The sequence below is a fragment of the Orcinus orca genome, chromosome 8, assembly GCF_937001465.1.
Source record: "Orcinus orca chromosome 8, mOrcOrc1.1, whole genome shotgun sequence".
In the NCBI taxonomy this organism is placed as follows: Eukaryota; Metazoa; Chordata; class Mammalia; order Artiodactyla; family Delphinidae; genus Orcinus; species Orcinus orca.
In genome coordinates this window covers 3059026-3084691 of record NC_064566.1, presented here as the reverse complement: position 1 = coordinate 3084691, position 25666 = coordinate 3059026, and the positions used below count along the sequence as shown (strand labels likewise).

The following is a 25666-nucleotide window of genomic DNA, read 5'->3' as shown; positions in this document are numbered from 1 at the left end:
TTTGCAGCATCAGACGGTAACTGTGGCCTTCCATGACCCCTTCCCCGCTCCTTCTTATTTCCACTCTATTTATTTTTGGCACACAAACACACACACACACACCCTCATGCCCAAGACTGACAAACTCCATCAATTAAAAGATCCTACAGGGCATTTAGCACAAGGCCTTCCTTCCGTTCATCTGCCAACCTAACCACTGTATCATGAAACTCCCCACAAAAGGGAAGTGCAGACAGAGACAACTCAGTGCTAACGAGGGCCTGCAGAGCTCACTGGGAGGTGGGTGAGTGGTCGGAAGGGAGGGAGGAAGGGCAGGTGGAAAAGACCCAGGAGGGCTCCTTACAGGCGAATCAAGAGGCCCACCAGAGACGACTGAACCAGAAGCTTCCTATGTGGGGATCTCAGCTCACCATGCCTTCTGCAAACCTCACCCTGTGTACACTGGGGCTGGATATATAGCATCCTTCCTGGGTTGAGGAAGATCATGATAAGATTACATTTCAGTGACCCAGGATTTACCCAGGGTATCAACCAGACCCAAGCCTGGGAGTCACCTGATTCAGATCTCCCTGCGGGATCCCGGCAGGCTACATAATCTCTCGCAAAATGAGCATAAAACACCTACTTCCCAGGAGTGTCCACCGTTGAACGTGTCTTGGGGCCTCTTTTATGTATCAGGCACTGTGCTGGGTACTAGACACACAGTAGAGACCAGGTCAGCAAACTGTCCAGCCCAGAGGGAGCAGGCGTTCTTGGGAAGGAGACAAACATAACTCAACCACCCAACACACGAGAAGATTCGGACAACTGAGGAAGCACACGGAGGAAGCATTAGTGTCGGGGGCAACCAGAGGGAGGCTGGGAAGCCCTCCCTGAGAAGGTGATGTGTGAGCGGAGACTTCAGGCTGGCTTAGAGAACAGGACGGCACAGATGCTTAACCGCAGTGATCCCTTCACCCCTCCTCACGGAAGAGATGTCTCCACCAAGCAGACAAGCACACTCACTGAATCATAAGCTGCTGTGTCCAGGAAGGCCAAGGACACAGGACGCAGAGATGGGAGGAGAAGGGAATGCGGGAGGGGAAGTGCTGAGCCCTTGCACCAGGCTCCTCCTGATGGCAGGCTCCGTCCTCGCGGCTCTCAGGTTCAGCACCCTGGAGAGGTCTGACCCCTGGATAGATTTCAGCACCGTGGACAGGTCTAAACCCTGCAGAGACTCCATGCGCCACAGAGATTCAGTACCTTGGACAGGTCCAGTCATGCCCCCCCCCCCCCCCTTCCTTCTGTTGCTCCCTGTCACTGACCAGCCATACATAGCTGCACCTACTTAGACTGACATTCCAGGCCCTCCCTGGACAGCCTCTCAGCTCTACAACACCTGACCACTCTCCAACCCCCCCTGAATGTTCCTGACCCCCTGAGCTTTCTCTGAACCCCTTCCTCTTTAGTTTTCTGCCTGTCGAAACCCCACCGACTTACCAAAGCACTGAGCCAACACCACCTCTTTCATGAAGACCTTTTCCTGATTTAAATGGGGGCCTTCACCATACCCTTCTTTTTGCCCTCCTTCCAGACTGTGAGTTCCTCGAGGAACTGTGTCTGATTCGTGCCTTCTCTCCCAACTGCACGCCAGCCCAGCACCTGGTGGGCACCCAATGTGTGCTGCGGGAGTGAATGAATGAAGTTGCAAAAATGACTTAGACAAGTACCACCGATGGTCGAGAGCTCTCTCTGCCAGGAACTGCATGCGTCACACACATTTTTATCTAGTTTAAGAAACTGAGGCCAAGAGATGAAAGATTTGCCCAAGTTCACACAGTGAAGAAGCGACAGAGCCTGGATTCAAACCCAGATCACATTGCACAGCCTGTGCCCTTGACCGTGGCTCCTTTCTGTCCCTATCCAACCCAGCGCACTGCCATCTGCCAGTCCCGCGGAGCCTTGAGCACAGCAGCCGTGGTCCCCTGAAGTGACTCTGAATCTTTTTTTAGCCTGAAATTGAAATCACTGATACTTCAAATTAGAACCCCAAAATGAACGAGCCAAGAATTCACATCTGCAATCGCTACGCCACCCGCATCCACCTTCTCAGCAGGATTCTGGGCTACTCCTCAGCCTGGACCACCTGTTCTCAGTCAGTATGGAGGACACAGTGAACTATTCTCTAGGTACAGGAGGAGCTATGTCTACGTGCGGGAAAGGGGACCAGCCTCCCAGCCCTCCAGGGGCTTCCCAAGAGCAGTGCCCTCTTTAAAGCCTCAGAGAGCAAAGACCTCAGTGCTATGGCCCCGGACAGCAAAGACCCCAGTGGTAGGAGCCTTGGAGGGCAAAGACTTTAATGACAGCCGTTTGCCCTGGGCACTGACATATTCTGAAGTCAAAAACAACAAAATTAGCCAAACTCCTCTGTGCTGACTTTTTTTTGCTACTAAAGGAATGTTCTTCAACCATCACTGAGAAGATAGCAGGAAGCTTAGACCTTAGCAAAGGCTCGGCAAGGTGATAGAGAGGCAGGTCAAGATGGCCACAGCCTCCCCTCCTACAGTAGCTCAGGTGCTGGCAGCCCAGGAGCAGGGGGGCTGGACTGGGAAGCTAGCCAGGGGGCCCAGGTCTTTTCCAAAACCAGCACAGCAAGAAGCCGCAGAGCTTCAGAACGGAGACACTCCACGTTCGGAGGGACCCGGGACAGCCACTGGAACCTACTTGTCTTTTAACATGAAACTGACAAAACTTGACCACCAAAGTATCAACATGATTCAAGGTCAAGGATTCGCCAGTCGCCCTATAGCTTCCTGCCAACATCTGGCACCCGCTCTTTAGCTTAGTTATTGAATTAAATGCCCATTTAAAATGACTTAAATAAGATACGAGGAATTCTGCGGGGGAGGGCGGTGGGTAGAGTTCCTAGATCAGCCACACAGGCCACCAGCAGGACATGTGACAAAGGCTCTCACGATACCCTGGAAGGCCAGACAGAGAAAGTGAGCGGCGTGGCGCGGCTGAAAAGGAATGCTGGCACTGGGGAGACCACAAAGGGCTCTGGCCTCGTCTCTGGGGTTTGTTGCTAGAGGGTAAAATGAGAATCACGAACAGGAGTTCCAAGATTACCTAAAGCCAGACTCGTGCCAAAACAGGATTGAGCAACGCAGTGAGTGCCGGGGGAAAAGAGGTTCAAGCCAAAGCCGGAGGCAGTGCCTGCCAAGGATATCTGGGGCTTGGGGTGGGTGTCTGCATTAGCTGATGTCCCCTCCACAGAGAGGCACCACGAAGCTGCAGCCAGAGCGCTCCTGGCTGGAAGTGCCCGACTGTATGTGCTTGGCCCGTGGCGGGTGTGCTCTGTAACAGCTACATGCTGGAAACGACAGTGGTAACAATCACCTGTCATTATTATAACATTATGACTTATTATCTTTTAATTGAAGTATAATTGATTTACAGTGTTGTGTTAATTTCCGCTGTGCAGTAAAGTGGTTTGGTTATAGGTATATAGACAATCTTTCTCAGATTCTTTTCCATTATGGTTTATCACAGGATATTAAATATAGTTCCCTGTACTATACAGTAGGACCCTGTTATTTATCCATCCTATATATACTAGCTTGCATCTGCTAATCCCGAACTCCCCATCCTTCCTTCCCCCTCCCTGCCTCCCCCTTGGCAACCATGTCCTCTATGTGTAACTTATCATTATAATTGGTTCAGCTAATCATCATTGGTTTCATCTCCTGAGTCAGGCACCATTAATGATGATGAAGGACAAGATGATGATCAACAACAAATACTGATGGGATGCTATGCCCAGCACCGCTAGCCCTGCACGATCTCCTAGCCAACAAGACAGGGGCTAACAGCAGCTCGCGTGCCTAGAGCTCGGGTGGCACATACAATGGACCCTTGAACAACACGTGTTTGAACTGTCTGGATCCACTCATGTCCGTATTTTTTCAATAACTATATAGTTGGCCCTCCGTATCTGCAGGTTCCACACCTGTGGATACTCGATCCTCGGATACAGAGGGCTGACTATGACACTGAGCATTTATGGATTTCGGCATCTGCGGTGGGTCCTGGAACCAATCGTCCGCGGATACACCAAGGGACTGTAGTTCATCTCCGGTGCCTTAATTCACACAACCACCCAATTTGCTGATGGGAATGTTGAGACCCAGGAAGCGTGTGCTGACTGATGATGTGCATAACCACCGATCAGGAATCACCTGGACTTTACTATTTACTCTCCTCCGTGTAATACTTAATTTTCAAGCTGGGGAGGCTGACCGGTTATCACCAGGTTGTAACAACTGTTCATACCTCCAGCTGGGTTGAAAGTAATGGTTTGGGCAAACGTGCAGCTAGGATCTGTGTTACGTTTTCCAAGTCCCGGTTCCCAAGCAGCAGCCTGACAAACGTTTTATAAGGTACTCAAACGGTCTCTAAGGAAAACACCAGGGCATCCCTCAGCGTCCTCACTTCAATGCAAACTGAGATTATAAAACAGTTCCAGGCCATCTTTAGTGCAAGTATTTAATACGAGGAAAAAGTAATTAGCAAACTCAAGCATCACTTTCCTAGGAGGAAGGATATTGCTGCCTGCTTTAATTGCAAGGGAAAACCTATTTAGGGAAATTAACACAAAACGAGATTGGCCACTTCAGGACTAAGAAAACAATCACAAAAACCATGGGAGTCTCCCGTACTGCATCAGGTTGGGGCGCGCTGGCCCCAGGAGAATAATTAACGCCCACCACAGTGCTGTTGACCTGAAAGCAAACAGTAACTCCTTGTGGCCACGGAGGCTGAGACATTGCCCTTCTGCCTGAGATGGCTTCTTCTAAGGAATAATTTTCCATTTGTGAAATGAATCCCTGTCAAAAGTTAATACTGTCTTTCTAGAAAATCTGAGAAATAGAGAGAAGTCTGCAAAAGAGAAAATGATCACACAGGATCCCATCACCTAGGGGTTAATACTTTCTCTCCTTTTTTTCCTATGCTTATACTGGGGGGAGGTGGTATCATTTAGAGGATACTGTGCAGATAACTTTAATTCTGTCCTCTTCACCTAATATGAGGTAACCGTTTCCTGTTGGTAGTGAGAACTTCTTGCAAGCATACTTTTTAATGCTTTCTTATAAATCCACAACAGATGCATGGTGTCCCCTTCACCATCCCCCTCTACCTCCACCCTTTTCTTTTTGCCACACTGTGATCTCTGCCTGTTTTTTAGATCATTCCCTGAGGGTGGGGGATGGGCTTCTCGATGTCAAATTCCCGGTTCGGCTTTATGGCTCTCATCACATACCTGCCCCGTCAATTTCTAAAAGGTTTACGGCAATTTATCCTTTCACATGGCAACCTAGGAGTGCTGTCACCAGCGACAGGCATAGTCATCAAAAAAGTGTTTGCTAATTTGAAAATAAAAACTGGCCTCTCATTGCCCGTGTTTCTTCTTACTCTGTGCCCATGTACACATCCGGCCCATCAAAACATCTCCTAGCATCTCTGAGCTGTGGTGTTATTGACTCAGACAGCCGGGGTTGGAATCCCAGCTCCCCTGCTGCGTGACTGTGGGCAAGTGATTTAACCTCTCTGTGCCTCAGTCCCCTCATCTGTAAAATGGGGATAATACCGATGTTATTTTACAGGATTATTGTGAGGTTCGGATGAGACACTGCAGTGCACGGCAGATACACCCTCGATGACTCCGAATAAGGACACGGGCCTTCGGTTGTATTTGTTGCCAATGTTGTTTGCTCTTCAGATGTTTACGGCTTAGTTGTAGTATGAGCAATTCTTGAGATACAGGATATTTGAGTTTACGAAAGTAACACAAGAAACAAAACTCGAGTTTCCAAATGGGGAGGCTTGTGGAAGAAAGCCAGGGAGACCAGCGCGGTGCCTGCTTCTATGTTTTTGTTAGAACGCTAAATTAGGATGTTCAAAGAGCCAGAACAATGAGGCCAGCCGGTCATCACCCTTCCCGCCCAGCGGAACCCCCGGCGGCGTCACCGAAGCTCCCTAGAAACGCTGATGCTCCTGCCTCGTGGTTCCGATCCTGTGGGTGTGCGCTGAGCCCAGGTCTCAGTGTCTTTGAAAGGTCTGCAGGCTACCCTGGTGCCCAGCCGGCTTTCACTGGGTGAGGCCGACGGGCACTCCAGTTTGTTGAGTCCCTGCAGGAATCAGAATGACACCCCCACCTCCAGTCTCCTTAATTACTTCATGCAAAACTGTCACCCCATCCACGTCCTCCTGACGACTCCTCCCGGCAAGCGGTCTCTCCTGCCCCACCTCCTGTGGTCGAGGAGCTTGAACCGAGATAATCTCAAAGAAATAGCAGACGGAGTATTCAACACACTGTGTCTGAGGCTGACTGCCTCTCAGCTTCGACGGCAACTCTCCGAGACGTCTGTTATTTAAACCAGTCTGAATTGGGCTTCCTTTTGGTCCTTAATCATTCTTGGCTGGTGGAGGCCCCAACCTTAAATGTGACCCGCACAGGAAGAAAACTTGCCCAGACTCCCCCGCCTGCTTCTCCCTCTGGGCTGTCACTGCCCCCGGCCCACCTCTCTGAGGATCACTCCCCGCCCCCCCAGGTCCCCAAAGGGACACTCAGAGCCCACCGCCCACCCTGTCCACTCCCGCTGCCCCTAACAGCTCTCTGGGGAAGCTTCAGTGTCATCAGCCATCCGGGGGACTCTGGCACGTCAAGCTGATCTGAAAACGGTAAACACACACGGTCTACGGAGCCGCCTGTTCGAGTGTCTCCACGCACGGAGCGCCCACTTCCCCTTCTCCACCTGAGATGAGATTTCATGACAACCTGCTGGCACACCAGGGCCCATCTATTTCATCGTAATTCCCAACTGGAAGATAGCCTTTTCCACACAACTTCATTCAGACCTTTGGCTTTTGGGCAGGAGGGAGGGGCGTGGTCAACAAAGAAACAATACCAACAACAAAAGAACAGACTCCTCCCCAAGGGCAAGGCAAAGAGATATACATTTTAGAGGACGAGCACCTAAGAAAGGCACGCACAAAGGAAACCCTCGACAGGGTCGATGCCGGCAAGATGACCGTGTGTGCGTCAAAGTCCAAGAAGGAAAAATGAAATTCAGTAGCAGCTGAAGACTCGGAAGAGTGAACATTCACTTCAGAAGTTGCCTCTTGGTCCCAGAGTTCACACTGCAGCACGCGTTTTTAAAGTGAAAGTAAAAGTCGGACACGCTTTGAGTTCCTTTCCAATGGCAAAGAGAAAGGAAGGCTTGCGGGAGGGTGCGGGGTCGGGGGGGGGATGTGGGGAGATGTGGACAGTTTGCCCGCCCTCGGGGCAGCTTCCAAACAGGACCCTGCACTTGACCAAGAGCCCGGAAACCCCAGGCTCCAGGATGGCTTCCGGTCAAAACAAAGATCCACCTATGACACGTGAGTCTGTCTAAAACAATCCCTCCACGATTGAAGCTTTTCACTGAAAAACATAGAAAGATCTTCTGTTGGAAAAAACATGCACCTATAAGGCTATAAACGATTTTACTATTCCAGTGGCGGAATCCGGCAGCTGGGAAAACAACTCAGTGGAGATAGTCCTTTACACCCAAGCTCCTAAAGGAGAATTTCTGAGCCCCATGAGGCAGCCTTGGAATGAAGTGGGAGGAGCGAGGTTCCCAGGCCCCCCACCACACACACCGGCCGGCCCACTGTGTTCCCCATTAGAGTAGGACCCGTGGTGAGCAGCCTTGTAGGGCCTGGGGCTGTTTTGGGCCCACATCTCCTTCAGGTCATTTGAGACATAATAAGACAGACATAACCTTAAGGCAGCTCAGGGCCAGTCATTCCTGGAACCCTGGAATTCAGAGGCTGCCCAGAATATAAATGCTGTTCCAAAGTGGCAAATACGTTTGCACAGCAGAGGTTAGAAGCAATGTCAGAGGAGGCGCTTGGAAAACAGAAGGGCAGAAACTCTTAACGCTCCTAATTTCCATGGAGCCTTCCATCCATCCGACCAGGTGGCATGCCTTCTCTACCTGGCCCAGGTGTGCGCTGCGGGCACGTCTGCTTCCTGGGAGAGGGGTGGGCCCAGCAAACGCTCTGCGGCCGTCCCACGCTTCTTTTATTGACTAGTTTATCAAGGAAACAATCTGATGAGTCTAACAACCAGGGATGCTCCCGCCTCTGCAGCCCTCATTTATTATTTAAAACCGAAAACCAGCAACAGCGATGGCAACTTACTGGAGTCTCTCTCTCTGTCTCTGCCTCTCTCTCATACACACACACACACACACACACACACACACACACACACACACACACACGGGAAGGGGACTTACATCACAACTGCAACCTACAGAAGATGATTCAACCCAGTCTCTCTGCATTTTCATGAGGTTACAAATCGAGTTAACTCATGAAACCACAGCGGGTTTCAGTCTCCACCATGCTGGGTACGCATCCCACAGTTTCAGTGGACAAGAATCCAAAGGAGTGCAATTCTTCATCCGAGCCAGGCTCTGATTGGTCAGTAGTAATTTAAATACATCTTTCAGCACATAGAGTGAGACCGACGCACGATGCCTGGTATAAGGTAAAGCACCTTCTGTCTCACGGCTCTCTCTCCTCCAACAGTACCTTTCCTTCCGGGTTTCCAACACTCTCATAGTCTTCAGAAACACCAAGGAGATCATGAGTAGAACTGCAGCTCAAAAAGCACCCTTGGAAGGTTAGGCATCGTGGAGAGAAATGGCTTTAAGCCGCCGTCTCGCCATGGCCTGGATGTCCTCCTTTCCAGAACGAACAAGTGTCTGGCCGGCCCCACGGCAGAGGCACCGAGTGCCCGGCTGGACACCACGCACCCATTCTTTCCACCTACAGGTGGATTTCCGGAGCAGATGAGACAGGGCTGAGGGTGAGCCCTAAGGAATGCTCTTGCAAGAAACATGAACTCCCAACGGGGGCCATCTGAGCTCACCAAGCCTCTTAGAAATAATTTTTTCAAGGTATAACATAGTCTTTTATTCTTGATATTTCCAAAGGGTAACACATTCCTTTGAAAGTAACACCTAAACATGCAAAAGGCGGGGAGCTCAAGTGTGCCGGCAGCTTGGTACCTCAGACACAGCAACATGGCGACTCCAGGTGAGGCTTGAAGCAGCCGGGCACTCACGTCTAGTGAGATTTTTTTTAAACGAAGAGGACTCTCCCTCCTTCCACCTACTAGCAAAAGCTAGTTTTCCCAGCGTCTGAGTTTCAAAGTTTCCTTTTTGTACCATCAACTCCAGCCACCCACCTTGCCCAGGCTCCTTGGTGTTGGAAGGCCATCATCCATCCAACCGGTCAGTTACTTCGACTTAAAAATCAACAGACTCTCGGCCACCAACGCTACAGACCTCACGAGAGCAACAGCCAGAGTACAGCGGTTTCCAGCCTGCCCTTGTGACACAAGAATGGGCCATGGCCCCTCTTGGGTCTATTCATACAGTCACAACCACACATCCACGCGTGTCCCCGACATCACGGCAACCACCTTTCTCTTCCGTCTACCTCCTACTTCAAGACCAACGGCCAAGTTACATACATTTTAAACCTCCAAAGAGATAAAGCTACAGTCTCAAAGACAACCCCAACGCACAGTCCTCAGAAGATGGCATCCACCGTGGGTGGAAATAACCAAGCAACCCCGGTCCACGGCAGCCTCCATGCCCTCCCCCAGATCTGGCCCAGTGACCATGCTGCCAAGACCACAGACCCCAACCCCACGAGAGGCGGCACTCTCCCCAAGCAGGAAGATATGAACACCGCTGTCCCTACCTCAATCAAGAAGTCCCCAGTCCTCAGTCCGGCTTGCCATGCCACCCCACCTTCATCCACGGACTCCAGGTACTGCAGGGCTGGGAACGCTGGCGTTGGCGTGAACTCTTCGATGGGCGTATCCGCTGGGAAGACAAGGTATACCGCGTTACAAGCCTGGGAGATGTTTCCAAGTTGGTAGCCCAGGCCTCCCACGGGACCCTGGGAGAAAGCAGGCCCTTGTATCTCCGTGGGAAGTGGGTGGCCCGGGCCAGCTCTCCCCTGGGAAGGGGCTGATACTCCTGGTCACGGGTCAACACCAAGTCAAGCGACGGAGCCAACTGCCTTTTGGTGCCACCACCATCCCTCTTGGCCTCTGCGCTGAGAACACAGGATAACGTGCTCCCCTGTCCATGTCTGTATGTACACGCCTGTCATTTTCTTTAAAAGCATCAGTGACTAAACATTTTCAGTTCTATAAATGGAAAAGTTCCCCCCATAACCACATGGAGCTACAGAAACACCACACTGAACTGCTTGCCAAATTTACATCTACGTAGACTCGCTACCAAGGGAATTCAACTTGGAGCGTGGACGGAACAGAACGCTGACCCAGTGGGTGGCTGCGGATTTGGAATCCGCTCATGAATTCTCTCTGCTGGGAGCCCGGCTCTCTGTGGCCACTGTGCGGCCAGCGTCCATGGGAGGGCTGGGCCCCCACTCCTCAGCAGAGCCAGTGTTGGCTTCTGGGCCCCAGAGCTGCAGAGGGAAACTCTAGGGGAAGAGGTGGACTTTCCTGGGTGGCCATGTGAGGCCGGGGGTGGCGGGTGGGAAGAGGAAGACGGCCTCGGTCGGGGGAGGGGAGACATCACACAGACAGTCATGGACACACACGGGGGACAGATGTATCTCTTCTCCCTCCCTCTGGACGAGCTGCTGTCAGGGCAGCCCGGGCCTTGAGCAGGTGGGGCTGCCACCGGGGAAGGAGGCCTCCCGGGCCAGCACAGGTGCGGGACCCCCAGCGTGGCACGGAGGCTCCGAGATCAAACTTGCACACGGTTTCCCCACACACGCGGGGCACAGATGTCTCCTCGCACGGGGACGCGATGCCATTTTGTTTTATTCTGAAAGGGAAGACCCCAAGTTCAGGGCTGGCAGTGGGTGCACTGCCGTGGAACACGTTCCTGGAGCCCTCACTGCAGGCCACGTGACACGTATGCTGCCGGCTGGGCCACGGCGGAGGGGACCATCTTGCAAAGTCACCTTAGAGGCGGGCACCCGCACGCCTGCCGCACTCGGAGCTGGGGCCCACTCCCAGAACGGGGCAGTTCTGAGGTGCCCGAAACTCGGGACCGGGTAATTCTGGGCGTCTGAGACCAGGAGCTCCGAAGCCAGCCACAATCAGGCTGAACTAAACCATGAAACACAGATGAAACCCAGGAATTAAAAAAAAAAGAGTGGGGGGAGGGAGAGAGGGAGGGAGGGAGGGAGGGAGGGACGGGGTGGGGGGAGAGAGCGAGCAATATTGTGTACAGAAAATTAAAAATATTCCTAAAGGAAGCCCCGATGTTTTAACAGGCAGAATGTTAAAGAACATGGTTGTCTAGCAACCGAGTACCCCCAGGAAAAGGGCTTCTTTTTGAGCCGGGGAACATTTTTTCTACAGGCGTGCACACACACACACACACACACACACACACACACACATGTGGATGTATCCAGGCTGGGAGCCGCTGCTCTTACCTTTCGCCCCGCGGAGCACAAATCCGAAGCCCTCATTGTCTTTCTTCTGCAGGACCACGGTCTTCTCCTCGATGATGCAGTCACTGTAGAGAGAATTCCGGGGATAGCGCCCATTACTGTAGCCCGTCATCATCACCGTGGCCGATCCTCCAGCGGGGACGTTCATCATCATAGCCAATTAATCACCCCAGCTCGCGGGCTCCAGGCAGCATGGAGGCAAGCAAGCCGGGTGCAGGAGGAGTGAAGGCAGCTGGGGGGCAGGCTAACGGGATAGGCGGGCTCGGAGGGGGGGGCCGGGCAGAGGCAGAGCGGGAGCGAGCAGGAGGCAGGAGTCATACATGGTGATGGCAGCGCGGGCTGGCTCTGGGCAGCGGAAAGCAGAGAAAGTAAGTGGCCCGCGGGCACGGAGGAGGCCGCGCGTTACGGAGCCCGGGCCGGAGGCAGCATCCAGGGCGGCGCAAGGAAGTCAGCCGGAGCGGACAGGAGGCGGCAGGCTTTGTTTTTTTTTTTCTTCTTCTCGAAGGGCTTTAAAAAAACATCACATTCTTTGTGCTCCCTGCAGCCGCAGGTACCGGGAGACGCGGCGACCCCTCCCTCTGCTCCGGGGGAACGCGGGCCCCCCTCGGTCTTCCGCGGAGCCCACAATGCCACCGGCGGCGGCGGCGGCGGCCGGGCGTCATCCCGCGCGGAGAAACCGCAGGCCGGCGGAGGGGGCGGCCGGCGGGCGGGGGCAGGTCACTCCAGTGACACGGAAGCCACTGACAACCCGGCCTCCTCTGGCGTGGGGATGGGGAGAAAGGGGGCTGCAGGCTCCCCCTTGGAGACACAGTCTAAAGCCACACCAGCTGCCTCTTGGCACAGAATTTTTGCTTTTTTTTTTAAAGGAAAGAAACCCCAAAGCTCCAACTTTGCTTCGGTGGCCAGAGCCTCCCACCATCCAGAGTACGGGCGCGTCGCCACGTGATCAACCGCCCGCGGCACCGGGTGCAGGACCGAGGTGGACTTCCCGGCACCCCGCCCACCTTCCGAGGGCCGCATCCCTCTAGGATTCCCTGCTGCCCCGGAAGTAAGTCGGAGGGGGCGGGCAGGGCCGCTGCAGGGGAGGGGCAGGAGGCAGCCCAGAGAGGCTTTCTCCAGGGTCCTAAGGGGCTGGCGTGGGAGGGCAGGGTGAGGCGGAAGGGCGCCGGCGGGCGGGCCCCCAGCAATTCCGCAGGCCTCTGTCCTGGAGGGGGAGGCCTGGGGATGCAGACGGCGAACGGTGGGACGGGCTCGAAGTCCCAGACGACTGAAGGTCAGCTTTGCCCAGCACTGGATTCGCCTCCTGCAGGAAGCTCGTGGCCCCCGCTTGCAACCCAGGTAGGGTGGCCCGGCAGGGGCCAGCAGCCGAGAGCATCGCACAGCACGGACGAGCCGGGGCAGCTTCCGAGAGGTGGGGGACGCAGCCGGAGGACACACAGGTGTCCGGACCCGCTGCTGAGCCCTCCAGCCCTGCAAGAGGTGCCGCACAAAGGAACTCGTGGGCGTGGCCCTGCCTTCCAGGAAAGCAGGGAGGGACACACACCTTGACAACAGGCAGACCACACAATCCAGGATGACCGGTCCAGGGTGTTCTCAGAACCTGGGCCGGGGTTCAGTCCCTGGGCACTCACTCAGCCTGCCAAGTACGGGGGGGCCCCAGGGAGCCATTGCTTTAACTGCCGCTTGGCGGGGAGCCAGGACCCGGGAACCACAGGAGCGGAAGGGGAGGGGCTTGGTGGGCGGGGCTCTGGGGGGAGTGGACCCTCCACCAGGCCTGTCCGCCTTTCCATCCCGTGCCTTCCCCGACCAGAATACAGACACAACTGTCTCCCCACCACCCCTTCTCCCCACCTCTGAACTTCTCAAGCCTGAGGGCGCCCTGGCTGGGCAGGTGCAAACCCGCCACCTGCTCCTCCAGCGAGAGGCCTCCAAGGGCCAGTCTGCTGAAGCCACACCTTTTGCAGCTGCACGCCCCCCTGCAGGAGCGGCCCCTTGAAACTCTGGAAGGATGGTGCCTGCCCCCCTGGGGACACATGTGGCCCCCGACGCCTGCCTCCGCCCGGCTCCAAGGTGACCCTGTCCCGCTCTCCCCTCTCGTGGCCTCACCATGGGCCGGCTCCACCCGCCTGGCAGGCGACCCCCGACACCTTCAGCTGGACCCTCCAGCTGTCCCCCAGGCCGGGGAACTTGTTAGGGACAGTGTGGCTGGCCGGCCACTGGTTGACTCCCTCCCTACCGACCGTGGAGGGCGAGGGAAGGCATTAGCGTCACGCAGAGCTCAGCTCAGATCCCGGCTTTGCTCTGGCCCCAAGGTCACTCTGACCTTCAGAGCCTCAGGGTCCCGCTCTGCAGAATGGGAATAATAGCAAGGCACGCCTTGAGGACCTCACGAGGAGTCAGCAAAGCAATCCATCTGAGCCCAGGTACGCAGCACGTGTTAAGAACAGCAACCGTCCCGAGCGGGGTCATCGTTGGCGTGTGCCAACCCCCTCTTCCTCCTGTAAGGACCCCTCCCAGGCTAACGGCAGAGCCCCTCTCCTGAGTCCCCTCTTAAACCTCGTGGCGGTTCCTGACGACTTGCTCGTGGCTGCCTGTCTTGGCCCTGTGCTGTGTGGCTACGCCGTCCTGCTCATCGAGAAAACGCCCGGCTCCTTAGTCTCTGATCTGAAGAAAGCAGCTTGAATTCCTCTCTCCTGCATTAGTTCAGTAGCTAAACAGCCCCCGGTGCCCTGCCCGTCATGACCCCATCTCACCTTCATTCACACACAGACCTGGGTTTGAATCCCAACCTGGGCATTCACCAGCTTAGCTTCTCAGAGCCTCAGTTTCCCTATCTGCAATGTGGGAGCAGTAATTCCTGCCTTGCAGGGACTCTGAGAGCAAGTGAGGGCAGTGCCCCTGCCCTCACAACAGGGGAAGGTGCCCTCGTCAGCATCCCCACGTGCCGAACCCCCCAGGAGACAGCGACCTCTTCCTGGGGTTACCCAGCACGGGGCCACGTGAAATGGAGCAAAATGGGCATGAACGCAGGCGTGCAAAACAGGGGTGGCAGTGGCCGAAGGAAGACCGCAGGGTTTCGAGTGAAGAGGTCTCCGGGACGGTCCCCAGAGGGCAGGGCGGCTCAGCATTGTGGAGGGCCCACTGCACACAGCTGGCCCCGCCCAGGACGGGAAAGGCAGTTCCGGGCTCTTAGAAACCTACGATCTGGGTAGCAGTCCTTGAGAAGCGATGGGAAACTCCAACACAAGAGTCATTCCCTTAAAACAAGAGCAAATGTCCAGTTTTGTCCGAATGGCCCGACCACCCGCGTGGGATGAGAATGGGAAATCCCACAGTCCAGACCTCAGGGCAGGGCCTTCCCCAGGTGAGAGTCTCCCAGGGGGCTCTTTTGGCTGCTCTATGAACCTAAAAACCGTCTCAGGACGGCAGCCGCGGCAGCCGGAAGACGTGGCTTCTGTGTGCTGCCGCCAGAGATGCGCCAAAGCCCCGAGAACCAGAGGCCGCCTGAACCTCCGCCCCAGGCCAGCCCTGGTCCCGCCCGAGCAGATCTGCCCTCCAGATGCAGCCCCAACGCGCGAGATCTGACTTCACTGGGGCAGGACCTCGGCACACGCACGGTCCCCGTGCTGCTCCCCGCGCTGTGCACGCAGAAGTCACCACCACCTGGTCCCTGGGGACGGGGCCTAGGGCCGCAAACAGCCCAACCCCAAAGTGATCACGCCCACCTTGCTTTGCATCTTCCCCCTGCCTTGGACCCCAATCGCAGCCCAGCCTCACGGCCGAGTCTCCTCCATATGCTCAGTTTCACTCCCCTGAAACGCCCTCCACCTGGCCTTATCATTTACCCACGTCCTCGCAGTACCTCACTTCCTTCTGTTCCACGTTCCCTTTGCCGGCCACGTCCACCCAAGCCCTCCTGACAAGGGGTCATCACATAATCTCTCCACGGGGGTTCCCTCCAGCCTTGTCCCAGCCTCTGATGGGGCCCTTCTCACCTTCAAAGCCATCACCTGTGGGCTTCTTGGGAGTAAACATCACGCCCCTTTCTCTCTGAATCTCCCTACGTGCCATAACATCTACTCTTGGTAAGATTCTAACTGTGTTTGTTAATGAGAAAAAAATGTCATCCCGTTGTGCTCTCTTCCGATGTGTTTTCCGAACAGGGCAGGAGAGCACTTTAACGTACCCCCAGTGTACCCTCCTTTGGCAGATTCCTCTAACGGGAGCTGTGGAAGGTAAAGGGGGTGGGCATTCAGCCCAGCCAAGTACAGTTGCTCAGGTTGCGCACAGTACAACTACGGAGAATGCCATTACATCGTGGCCATCATAGACCCATATGTTTATTGCAGTGATTTTGGCTCAGCTGGAAGGAAAGGGCCTCGAGGAAGGGGCAGCCACCTTCATCGAGTTCATGCAAAGACGGAGTGCAGGCTTTTGGCTGCCTCGGGGAATGCAAGAGACGTCCATAGATGCCCGTCTACCTGGGGGCTGGGCTGCCATGGAATCAGGAGGTATCCACAGAGAACCACATCAACACTGGCAGACACAGCCCCGTGTTGGAAGTCTCCTGGGAGCCACACGGTACAGACCGTGCAAGGTTTCCGTCTTTTCACTCCCTAATAGCCCTATGCACACAGCAGGAAAGAGTGTGCCGAATCATGGAGCGAGGCAGGAGTATGGTGGGAAACCGGTTGGCTGCCAGAGAGGGCCTCAGAGTCCCTGCCCCACTGGCAGGCCTGAAGACACTCCCGGTGCCTGCCTGGCAAGACCGCAGGCGGCCGGGCCTCAAGTGGCCTTAACCGTGGCCCCGTGATGGGCCTACAGAGAAGGCTGTGCTTGGCTTGGGTCCAGAAGGTAGCAGGTGTCAGCGATGACAGTTGGCATTTAGGATTTGTCAGTCACTGAACAGGCTCCCTTGGCAGTGGTGTCTGGTCCTGGAGGAGCTGTAAACCTGAAGCCACAGGAAGCCCGGCCTGGGCAGCTGAGATATATGAGCAGGTGGGGCCCTGGGGTGGCTCTGTCTGCCCTGTCTCACGTGGGAAGGCTCATTGCAGGCATTTTAATTTTGAACACAAGGACGGTTGGGGTAGACCAGATGGCCTCAGCCGGGCTCTCAGGATCCCGGCTGGGATGTGACCCTGACGAGTCAAACAGCTCCATTTCTTCCCTCTGCTCCACTGGGATTGGGTTTTGGCCTAGAACCAAAGTTTAGAAGCAACTGGGGCCAATGGTTAAGCTACCACGTTAATTCATAAATGAATGCAGCCCTTCCTTACCGAATACCTTACTTCACCTGAAGCGTCAGGTGAGGGAGTGGATATCCGGCATTTGTGGAGGGAACAGACCAGACCCAGTCTGGCCCTCGTGGACATGTCAGGGGTAGTGGGTCGAATGTGGATCCCAAAATTCTGTTCAAGTCCAGCCCCCCATATCTGTGAACGTGCCCTTATTTGGGGATGAAGTCTTTGCAGATGTGATTGGTTAATAAGGCGCTCGAGAAGAGCTCGTCCTGGATTTAGTGAGGGCCCTAAAACCAACGGCTTGGGCCTTCGAAGAGAAAAGAGGGGGAGATTTGAGACAGGCACAGGGGAGAGAAGGCCGTGCGTGCGAAGACGGGCAGAGACGGGAGGGACGCAGCCACAAGCCGAGAAGCACCCGAAGCTGGAGGAGGGAAGGGAAGGTCCTCCCCGGAGCTTCTGGAGGGAGCGCTGCCCTGCCGACACCTCGGTCTCAGACTTCTGGCTCCAGAACTGGGGGAGGACACATTTCTGCTGTTTGCGGCCACTCCCTCTGTGGTCATTTGTTACAGGAGCACCAGGAAGCTCATACACCTGGCGGGCGGGAAGATAAATATGAATCCAACCATCACACAGATGTGTAGGATATAGTGCTGTGTGAACTAGAAGGGGGCTGGAGGGCTTCCTGTAGGAGGAGGACCAAGGCACGAATAGGAGTGAATGGGTTGAGGGGCTGGAGAAGGAAAGAGGGAGAGGAGAATATTCCAGACAGAGGTGGAACCACAGGAATGAAAGTTCTGAGGCCCACCTGGGAGGCAGGAGGGGCCGATCACACCAGGCTGTGGGTGTGGGCCGCCTGCACACCAAGAGCAAGGCCCAGGGGTGGCAAGAGGCTGGAATGCAGCTTCAGGCAGGCCCAGGACAGCCCATGCTTCCCCCTAGTATCACCCGGAAGGCCAAAACGACAGAAAGCGGCTGATCTACTCCTCTCCCCACTAGCCTTTTCCCAGCCAGGCCTGAATCCCGCTGGGATAGCCCAAGGCTGACTTAAGCATGGGGCAGAAACTCTGTCCCACAGCCATGTTTCCTGCTCAACAATTCACGCAGGGAGGTCTGCTGTTGCTGTGTTGCTGGTGTAACAGCTCTTCCCAGGCACCAGAACGAGATGCTGGCCAGAGATGCTGCAGGTCATCAGGCCGGCCCGGCCCTGTGGCAGGAGAGGATGTCAGATGAGGCACAAACGCGGGTGCAGGAGGGGCACACACGCCGGACGCAGTGCCTTGGTCAGAAGCGCTGATCCCCTTCAGCTATGCGGAAAGGGCGCCGTGGACTGCCGGGCACAGGCAGCAGGGCTGTCTCGGCAACTGGGCCCTACAACCCAGCCCCCAGTGCCTCAAAGCTTTGGGGACCCCACAAACATGTTTGCAAGCTGGAAAAGCAAATCCACTGGCTCCAAATTCCAAAGAGCAAACAACATGGAAATTAGCCTGTGTTTAATTAAGTGTCTCTGAAATTGAACACGGGGTCAACTTCATTACTGGCTGAATTCTGTGTCCATCACGCACCCTTGCACGTGAAAACTACCTGCGAGTCAGATTTTCTCACTTGGAGACACTTCGTGGGTACGTGGCTCAAGGCAAAGAAATCACAGAAGCCGCTGGGGGTCTTCCTGCACCGAGCTACTCACAGGCATACGGGTCCAGAGGCAAAATTACCAAAATCATTTCAGAACTATTGTGTGTGTGGTAAGAAGGTATATTGAATGCAGGCTGTGGGCGTGATGAACACAGCTGATTAGATCTGGGCTGGGGCGGCCGGAACTCAGGGTGCAGGGCCCCAGGGGGGTCTTTCTAAAGCAGCGGAGGCCACGTGGGCAGCCTGGGGACACCCGGGGAAGATCCTGGAGGAGAGGCGGGCACATGTACCACCTCTGAGTGCTCCTCCCAGAGCACTTGTGGGGGGGATCTCGCCTTCTCTAGGGCAGGGAAACGGAGCCCCAGAGAAGCCGCGTGTGCGTCACTCCCCATGGAAACGCATTTCGGTGACAGAGCCCGATGGAGGTGGGAACCGGGACGCTGTTAGAAAGAGGGGCCTATAGGGACGGCGAATGGCAGCGGCTGTCCTAGAAACTTCCGGGCTCTGCCAGTCAGGAAGGATGAGGCTACACAGAGAGCCCGTCGGCTCTTCCAAGGGGGATGCCAGGGGCCTCAACAGGTGTCCCAGCTGGGCAGAGATGCCAGGTGTGGGCAGGCGGCCCAGCTCACCACGGCGGCGCTGGCTGCGGAGTGGCACAGAGGGCCGCTCCACAGAGGGCAGGGCCAGGTCCGCTCCTTGGGAAGGGCTGGTGGGCCATGAGCGAGCGGGAGGGGTTCCCCAAGTCATCTGTCCCTCGCCGCCAACACTCACTACCGGTGGGGCACCTCTCAGCTCGCAGCCACACACGCTGCTGCTCCCTGAATCCTGCTTCCTGCATCCCGGTCGGGGGAACGCTTGGTGTTGCCCTCTAGCCCTCCCCACCCCTCACGAGCAGGAGGCAGCCCTAATTCCCAGGGGATGGGAAGCCCACGCCACCTCGGTGCTCAGGGAGGCGGACTGCGCAAGGCTGCTCTGTGTCACGCGCGGGAGATGACGAATGTGGCCAATTCATCCCCCAGTGACACGGCTCCTGGCTCCTGGAGGCCTTGCCCGTGAAGCGGCATCATCTCAATCTCACGGGTGAGGATGACGGGCTGTCCCCACGGAGCGCACCCACCCAATCCGCGGAGACGCGCTCTTACGGGAGCCGTTTCTCCAACAGGCGATTCTGAACACGCCCCGCCTGCCACGATCACGGCATCTCCCTGCTCATCACTAACGTGATAAACAATTACAAGTTTTTCCCAACAGAAGCAATAATGTGCAAAGAACTTGATTCAAATTAAATTGTCTCATCACTTTGTAATAAATCACCCCAGAGCATTTCCTAAGCAAAGCAGGCTGTGTTACCTGCCAAGAACGTAGACGACAAAGACACAGCTTAGATGCCTCCGGAATAATGACAGGAGGTGTGACCATCGCTCCCCGAGGAGATGCACGGAAGTGTGATCGGAAAGGGAAACCAGCCACTTAGAAGCGGAAGGACCCGGGTGGGGGGTCCCGGTTTGACCAAACCAGCTCTGTGACCTTGGATGTCAAAATATGGATGGCAACCGCAGCCTTGAAACATCACAATGAGATAAGAAATGGGGTAAATAAAAAAGAAATTAGGAGTTTGGAACTAACAGATACACACTACTATATATAAAATAGATAACCAACAAGGACCTACGGTATAGCACAGGGAACTACATTCAATATCTTGTAATAACCTATAATTGAAAAGAATTTGAAAAAGAATATATATATATATATATATCACTTTGCTGTACGCCTGAAACTAACACAACATTGTAAATCAACTATACTCCAATAAAAAAAAAAAAGTCAGTCCACAGCACAGGGTGTGACACACAGCAGAGGGTGGCAGACTTTATCAGCTAGTGAGAGTGTATCTTATGCATTCATTCTGAAAACGTTAAATGTAAACTGAAATATTTATACATGCTCCCTACGTAAAAGAATCTGCTGGTGACGTCAGCAGGGCACCCCCAAGGCTTCCTTCCTTATAAAGGTGCAGGCAGACCTTGCAGATATTGGGGGTTCAGTTCCAGATCACGGAAATAAAGGGAATATGGAAACAGAGCGAGTCACACGAGTTTTCTGGTTTCCCAGGGCATATAAAAGTGATGTTTACACTACACTGCAGTCTATTAAGTGTGTAAAAGCATTATGTCTACGATAATAATGTGCATACGTTAATTAAAAAACACTTTATGGCTGGACTTCCCTGGTGGCGCGGAGGTTAAGAATCCGCCTGCCAATGCGGGGGACACGGATTTGACCCCTGGTCTGGGAAGATCCCACATGCTGCGGAGCAACTAAGCCCATGCACCACAACTACTGAGCCCGTGCTCCATAACAAGAGAAGCCACCGCAATGAGAAGCCCACACACCGCAGCGAAGAGTAGCCCCCGCTCTCTGCTAGTAGAGAAAGCCCACGTGCAGCAACAAAGACCCAACACAGCCAAAAAAATAAAAATAGAAAAAAAAAAACTTTATGGCTAAGAAATATTAACCATCATCTGAACCTTTAGTGAGATGCAGTCTTTTTGCAACAGTAACACGAAAGATCATTGATCACAGATCACCGTAGCAAATATAATAACAATGAAAACGTTTGAAATGTGAGAATTACCAAAATGTGATGCAGAGACACCAAGCGAGATGTTGGAAAAATGGCGCCAACAGACTTGCTGGACACAGAGTTGCCACAAACCTTCAATTTGTGAAAAATACACCATGAAGCAAAGTGCAGTAAAGTGAGGTGTGCCTGGACATCCTTCACGTGTGTTTATTTAGAGCAGGACACTCCTGTGAGTCAGAAAGCCAGGAGGCAGGGGGCCCGTGAGGGAGGGATGCCCAGGGACCTCCCTGTGCTTTCAAAGTGGCAGGAGCCCCCAGGGCTCTGCCCATGTAGACGCCGCGTGCTGCCGTCATGAGCAACGTGCCGTCCCATGTCACCGGAAAAGCAGGGAGCTCAGCCTCGCAGGACGGGGCCCCCCAGCAACCGGGGAAAAGATGCTCCAGGTTCCAGGGCCAGAGGAAAAGAGCCTTGGTACCCATGCAAGTGGGACGCAGAATGCCCAGGTGCCGGTCCCAACCCGGGGAGTCTTCCTGAAGCCTCTGTTCCCACCTAACCTGTCGGTACGTGTCATCCGCAGGAGCGCCAAGACAGAGCCGGCGTTTGCACACCTGTCCTGAACTCCCCGTATTCCAGGGCCCCATCTTTTCACGTGAGGACCACAAAAGCTTCCTGACCAGTCTCCCCTTGAATTCACTCTTTATTATAAAAACCTGAAACCAGATCATATCTTTCTCACTTAAAATACTCCGACAGCTGCTCATCGGAATCGGGTAAAAATCCGAATTCCCCCCCACGGCGAAGACCCTGTGTGATCTGCCCGGTCCTCTTCCTCGAGCTCCGTGTTCCAGCCACGCGGCCGCCACCGGGTCAAGCCCACCTCCACTGCGGTGCCTGCGCTCCGCCTGGAACGCTGCTGCAGGCCCTCAGGAGCCAGACTCCCGTCACTGGCCACGTCCCGAGGTCACTTTGCGGAGGCGCCCTCCTTCCTGCCCAGACGCACCCTCCATGGTCCCGATGCTCTGCCCTTCCCTCTGCTTTATAACTGTCTTCTCACTTACTGAATTTGAAATTGTGATTTATTTGTTTACAGTCTGATTCTCCCAGCAGCGTGTGGGTGCCCCCAGGGCGGGGCCTGGCCCTGCCCACCTCACTTCTAGACGCCCCGCTTTCTCGTCCTGGCTCTGGCAAAGGCTGGCAATGGGACCCCGGACAGGATCCCGTCCACACACACACTCTGGGCTTGGGGTCAGAACATTCCGGTAGGTACTTAAATGATGCTCACTGACTCAACAAATGAAACCTAAGCCCGGGACTCTTGTGTGCGGCCTGTGATGCAGATGGAGTGACCCATGTCCTGGGCTACCCGGGCCCGAGGCGTTTCCTGAGACACGGCGCTTTCAGTTTTAAAACCAGGCTGGTCCCAGGCAAACCAGGAAGAGATGGTCGCCCTCCTGTTCGGCCGCCTTCAGCGGGGAGCACGGTGCCCGCAGCCCTGTCTAAGCCGCTTTCCCACACTACCTCCCCCAAGACCCTTCCCACCCTCCAGGCGGGTGGGATCATTCTCGTGAGAGTCCGTGAAGCTGGTGGGGGAAGGGTTTGCCCAGGGCCACGTGGCTTGGCCAGGGGGCAGGGCCAACTCATCAACCTTGGCCTTTGACTCTGAACTGAACGTTCTTTAAAGAAAACAAGCGAAATACAGACACACACAAAGAAACCAAAACTAGGGGAGCAGGACAAGTTCCTGGCATTTTGCTGGGGGTCCGGGAAGGGGCTGCCGTGACTTTTCTTCCTTTGGTGATCAAAACGACAGGCCAGGCCGCCCCATCTGTCGGTCTCGAGTTTGCCCCCAAAGACCACGCTGAGTGGGCTGGCGGACAGACACTGGGCTCAGCTGGCGAGGCCAGTTCCCGAGTCCCTCTGGGGGAGGTGGGCATTATCCACAGCTATAAAGCCACTGAATCAGACTGCGCGGGGGTGTCACTCGGGGACCCTGGCTTTGGACAGGAGGTGGAACCTGGGTGGGGTGAGGGGCATGGAGGGCTCACCCTGACCCCACAGTTCCCCTGCCAAGCTCACCTGCCCAGGATGGCTCTGACCTCTAAGCTGAGAGGATACAAGAACCCCAGGCCAGGCCCCAGCTGGAGGGGAGAGCCCGGCCACCGCTCCTGTCCACCCCAGAACACCAACCTCCTTCCATGGGAACATTTTATTCTTGTTCCAAGTGCTGAGGCTTAGATGAGAGACTGCCTCCACTGAAGGGGAAGTTCTAAAAGTCACTCAAAGGGTGAAGGAGACACACTTCCAGGTGGATGGAGCCCTGTGAAAGGAGCTTGGCAAACGTTCTAGATCAGGGGTTGGCCTTCTTTCTGTGAAGGGCCGGAGAGTAAACATTTCAGGTTTGCTGGGACACAGAGTCCCTGTTGTAACTACTCATTCTGCTAGTTGTGGCTGAAAGGCAGCCACGACACTATGTAAATGACTGGGCGGAGCTATGTTCCAATAAAACTTTATTTACAAAAACAAGCGGTGGGCCGGATTGGGCCCGTGGGCCGTGGGTTATAAAGACATGTTCTAAATGTCCTGAAGACACTTGAACTGACACAAATAATACATGTATATGAGTGCCTCAAGGTAACCCACAGGGACCTACATATAATAAAAGCTAAGAAAGTCTTAATCCTCCTATGCAAGCAACATTTATACGACCGCACACAGGTGCCAGGTTGGATATATCTGAGCTTTTCCTCTGAAAAGAAAAAAAAAACTTTTTAGAAATGGGGTCATCTGTGAGGTGCGCTAGCAAGGTTCAGAGGATCGTACGGAGAGTCCTTTCTGAAACACAAAGAGACGCCCTCCCCCCTGACTGTGTCTGGGTTTTTGTGTGCTTAGTTGGCTCAAAGTGGGAGGAGGTCTGGATTCTGGCTTACCTGGTTATAATGGAGAAGTAATAATAGTAGACGTTATAATTATTATGCACAGTCTTTGAGCACTTTTGGTCACTAGGCAGGGTTCTAAGCGCTTCCTGTGTTAAATTCACTGAATCCTCAAGATGACCCCGTGAAGGAGGTACTGTTGTTACTCCCACTCTCTGGATGAAGCAACTGAGGCACAGAGAGGTTGAGTGATTTGCATGAAGACACACAGCTGGAGGCAAAGCCGTGCTGTCTGGGGCTGGCGCCATGACCTAGGACTGCGTGACACTGAACAGCTGGGGGTCACTGGCCAGGTGGGGAAGGACCTGTCGGGGTGGCAGAGGGCCGGTTCCGGTAGCACATTCTGAAGAAGGCATCTGTGACTTCCTGTCAATCCCCGAGCTCCCTGGAGAGCCCCTGGGGGTCCCCCAAGAAGCTTCTGCCGGTACATCCTGCTCCACATTGAAATAGAACCGGAAATGGTGTGCCACGGCGAATGCAAGCAAGGAAGAACACAGTGGGGTGAGCAGAGCTAAAAGCAGAGGCCCGACACCTAAAACGGTGCAGAAACCAACCCTTCTGTGTGAAGGTTTGCCGTTGAAATAGCATGTGTGGTTCTGAAAGTGCGCGCCTTACGACTCCCTGTTGCAACGAATGGGCCATCTGCCAGGTGAGGTCTTCCTGGCTGACAGGTGCACCGCTCCTGTGCTCATTTTTTTACTTCTGCCTGGAACACGCTCCGTAGGCTCGCTATCGCTATATGCCGAAGTCCTATTCATCTTTCAAAACCCGCCAAAAGCCACCACTTCCAGGCGCGGCCGGGAGCCTTGGCCCTCTCACACACCCAGCTCCTTCCCCCGGCCTGCTTTCCACTACCAAGGCTGGAAAAGTCAGATCCTTGCTTTCCCAGCCTCCCCTGCAATTAGGGGTGGTCACTGGACACGGTTTTGGCCAATGAGGCCTGAGGGTGAGCGTCTGGGGGGCCCTCTTGGAAGTATTTTACTTGGGGGGAGAGAGATCAGGAGTGCTTCCTGGTGCTTTATTCCCCTATATTCTTGCATAAGATTTGCTCTAAGGACATGATATGCGGAGCTGTGGCCGCCGTCTTGGGGCCATGAGGGAAAGGCCAAGAAGCTTACAGAGACGCCACTGACCCACGGGACAAACCCTGGACATGCCTTCCTCCAGGCTCACCATGGTGGCCTCAGACACCATTAGTGGGGTTTTGATTATTTGCAAATAATAAAAGCTTTCCTAATGGACATCTAGAGGTTGGAGAGGGAGGGAGGGGAGGATGGTTATAGATGAGAGGATACGGACCATGCCCAGATTTCAGGATGCTAAGACTTCCTGATAAATCCTTCAAGTTATGTTCTGGGCCGGGCAAGAGTCCTCCAGACCCTCTCCTTTGCCGGCTGATTGCTGGCAGTGAGGATTCAGGAGCCCTGGTGACACAGACCTGGAGTTCTGCACAAACTTCAGTCTTCCCAGGAAGATTTGGTGACAGCCCCTTGTCTCAAATGGACTCAGTTCAGAGAGCTGAGAGCGAAATAAAAGTGGCTTCCTTGGTCTTAGCCAAGACTAATTTCCCGCTAACCATAGCACAGACTCCCTAGGCATCCCAGCTGATCCAAAGCTCAAGGTCATACAGCTGCCCGGGGGGCGGAGCTGGGCATCCAGAGGAGGTGCTGGGCTGCAGAGCCCCCTTGGCCGGCGGAGGGAGACCACAGAGCTCCTCCCCGGCCCTCGGCATCCTT

The 25666-nt window shown here is 54.7% G+C and overlaps 2 protein-coding genes across 9 annotated transcripts in view; one reads left to right on the top strand and one right to left on the bottom strand.

The window, feature by feature from the left end:
* SHANK2 (SH3 and multiple ankyrin repeat domains 2) overlaps positions 1–25666 on the bottom strand; it is a 559408-nt gene that overhangs the window by 144566 nt on the left and 389176 nt on the right. For all 7 annotated transcript variants that reach the window (XM_049713021.1, XM_049713018.1, XM_049713020.1 and 4 more), the window contains 2 exons: positions 11521–11603; positions 9799–9923 (listed from right to left, as the gene is read on the bottom strand). In XM_049713021.1, coding sequence (XP_049568978.1) covers positions 9799–9923; positions 11521–11603 — 208 coding nt within the window. The remainder of the gene's footprint in view (positions 1–9798; positions 9924–11520; positions 11604–25666) is intronic.
* Positions 11574–13272, top strand: LOC125965108 (collagen alpha-1(III) chain-like). Of its 2 annotated transcripts, XR_007478625.1 has the most exons (3): positions 11574–12088; positions 12405–12586; positions 12848–13269. XR_007478625.1 is itself a non-coding variant. In XM_049713038.1 (2 exons), the coding sequence occupies exons 1-2, from the start codon at positions 11859–11861 to the stop codon at positions 13084–13086; spliced, it is 912 nt and encodes a 303-aa protein (XP_049568995.1). In that variant the 5' UTR covers positions 11574–11858; the 3' UTR covers positions 13087–13272. The 2 variants fall into 2 exon arrangements, 1 of the variants encoding a protein (XP_049568995.1); XM_049713038.1 differs by having other exon boundaries at positions 12405–13272.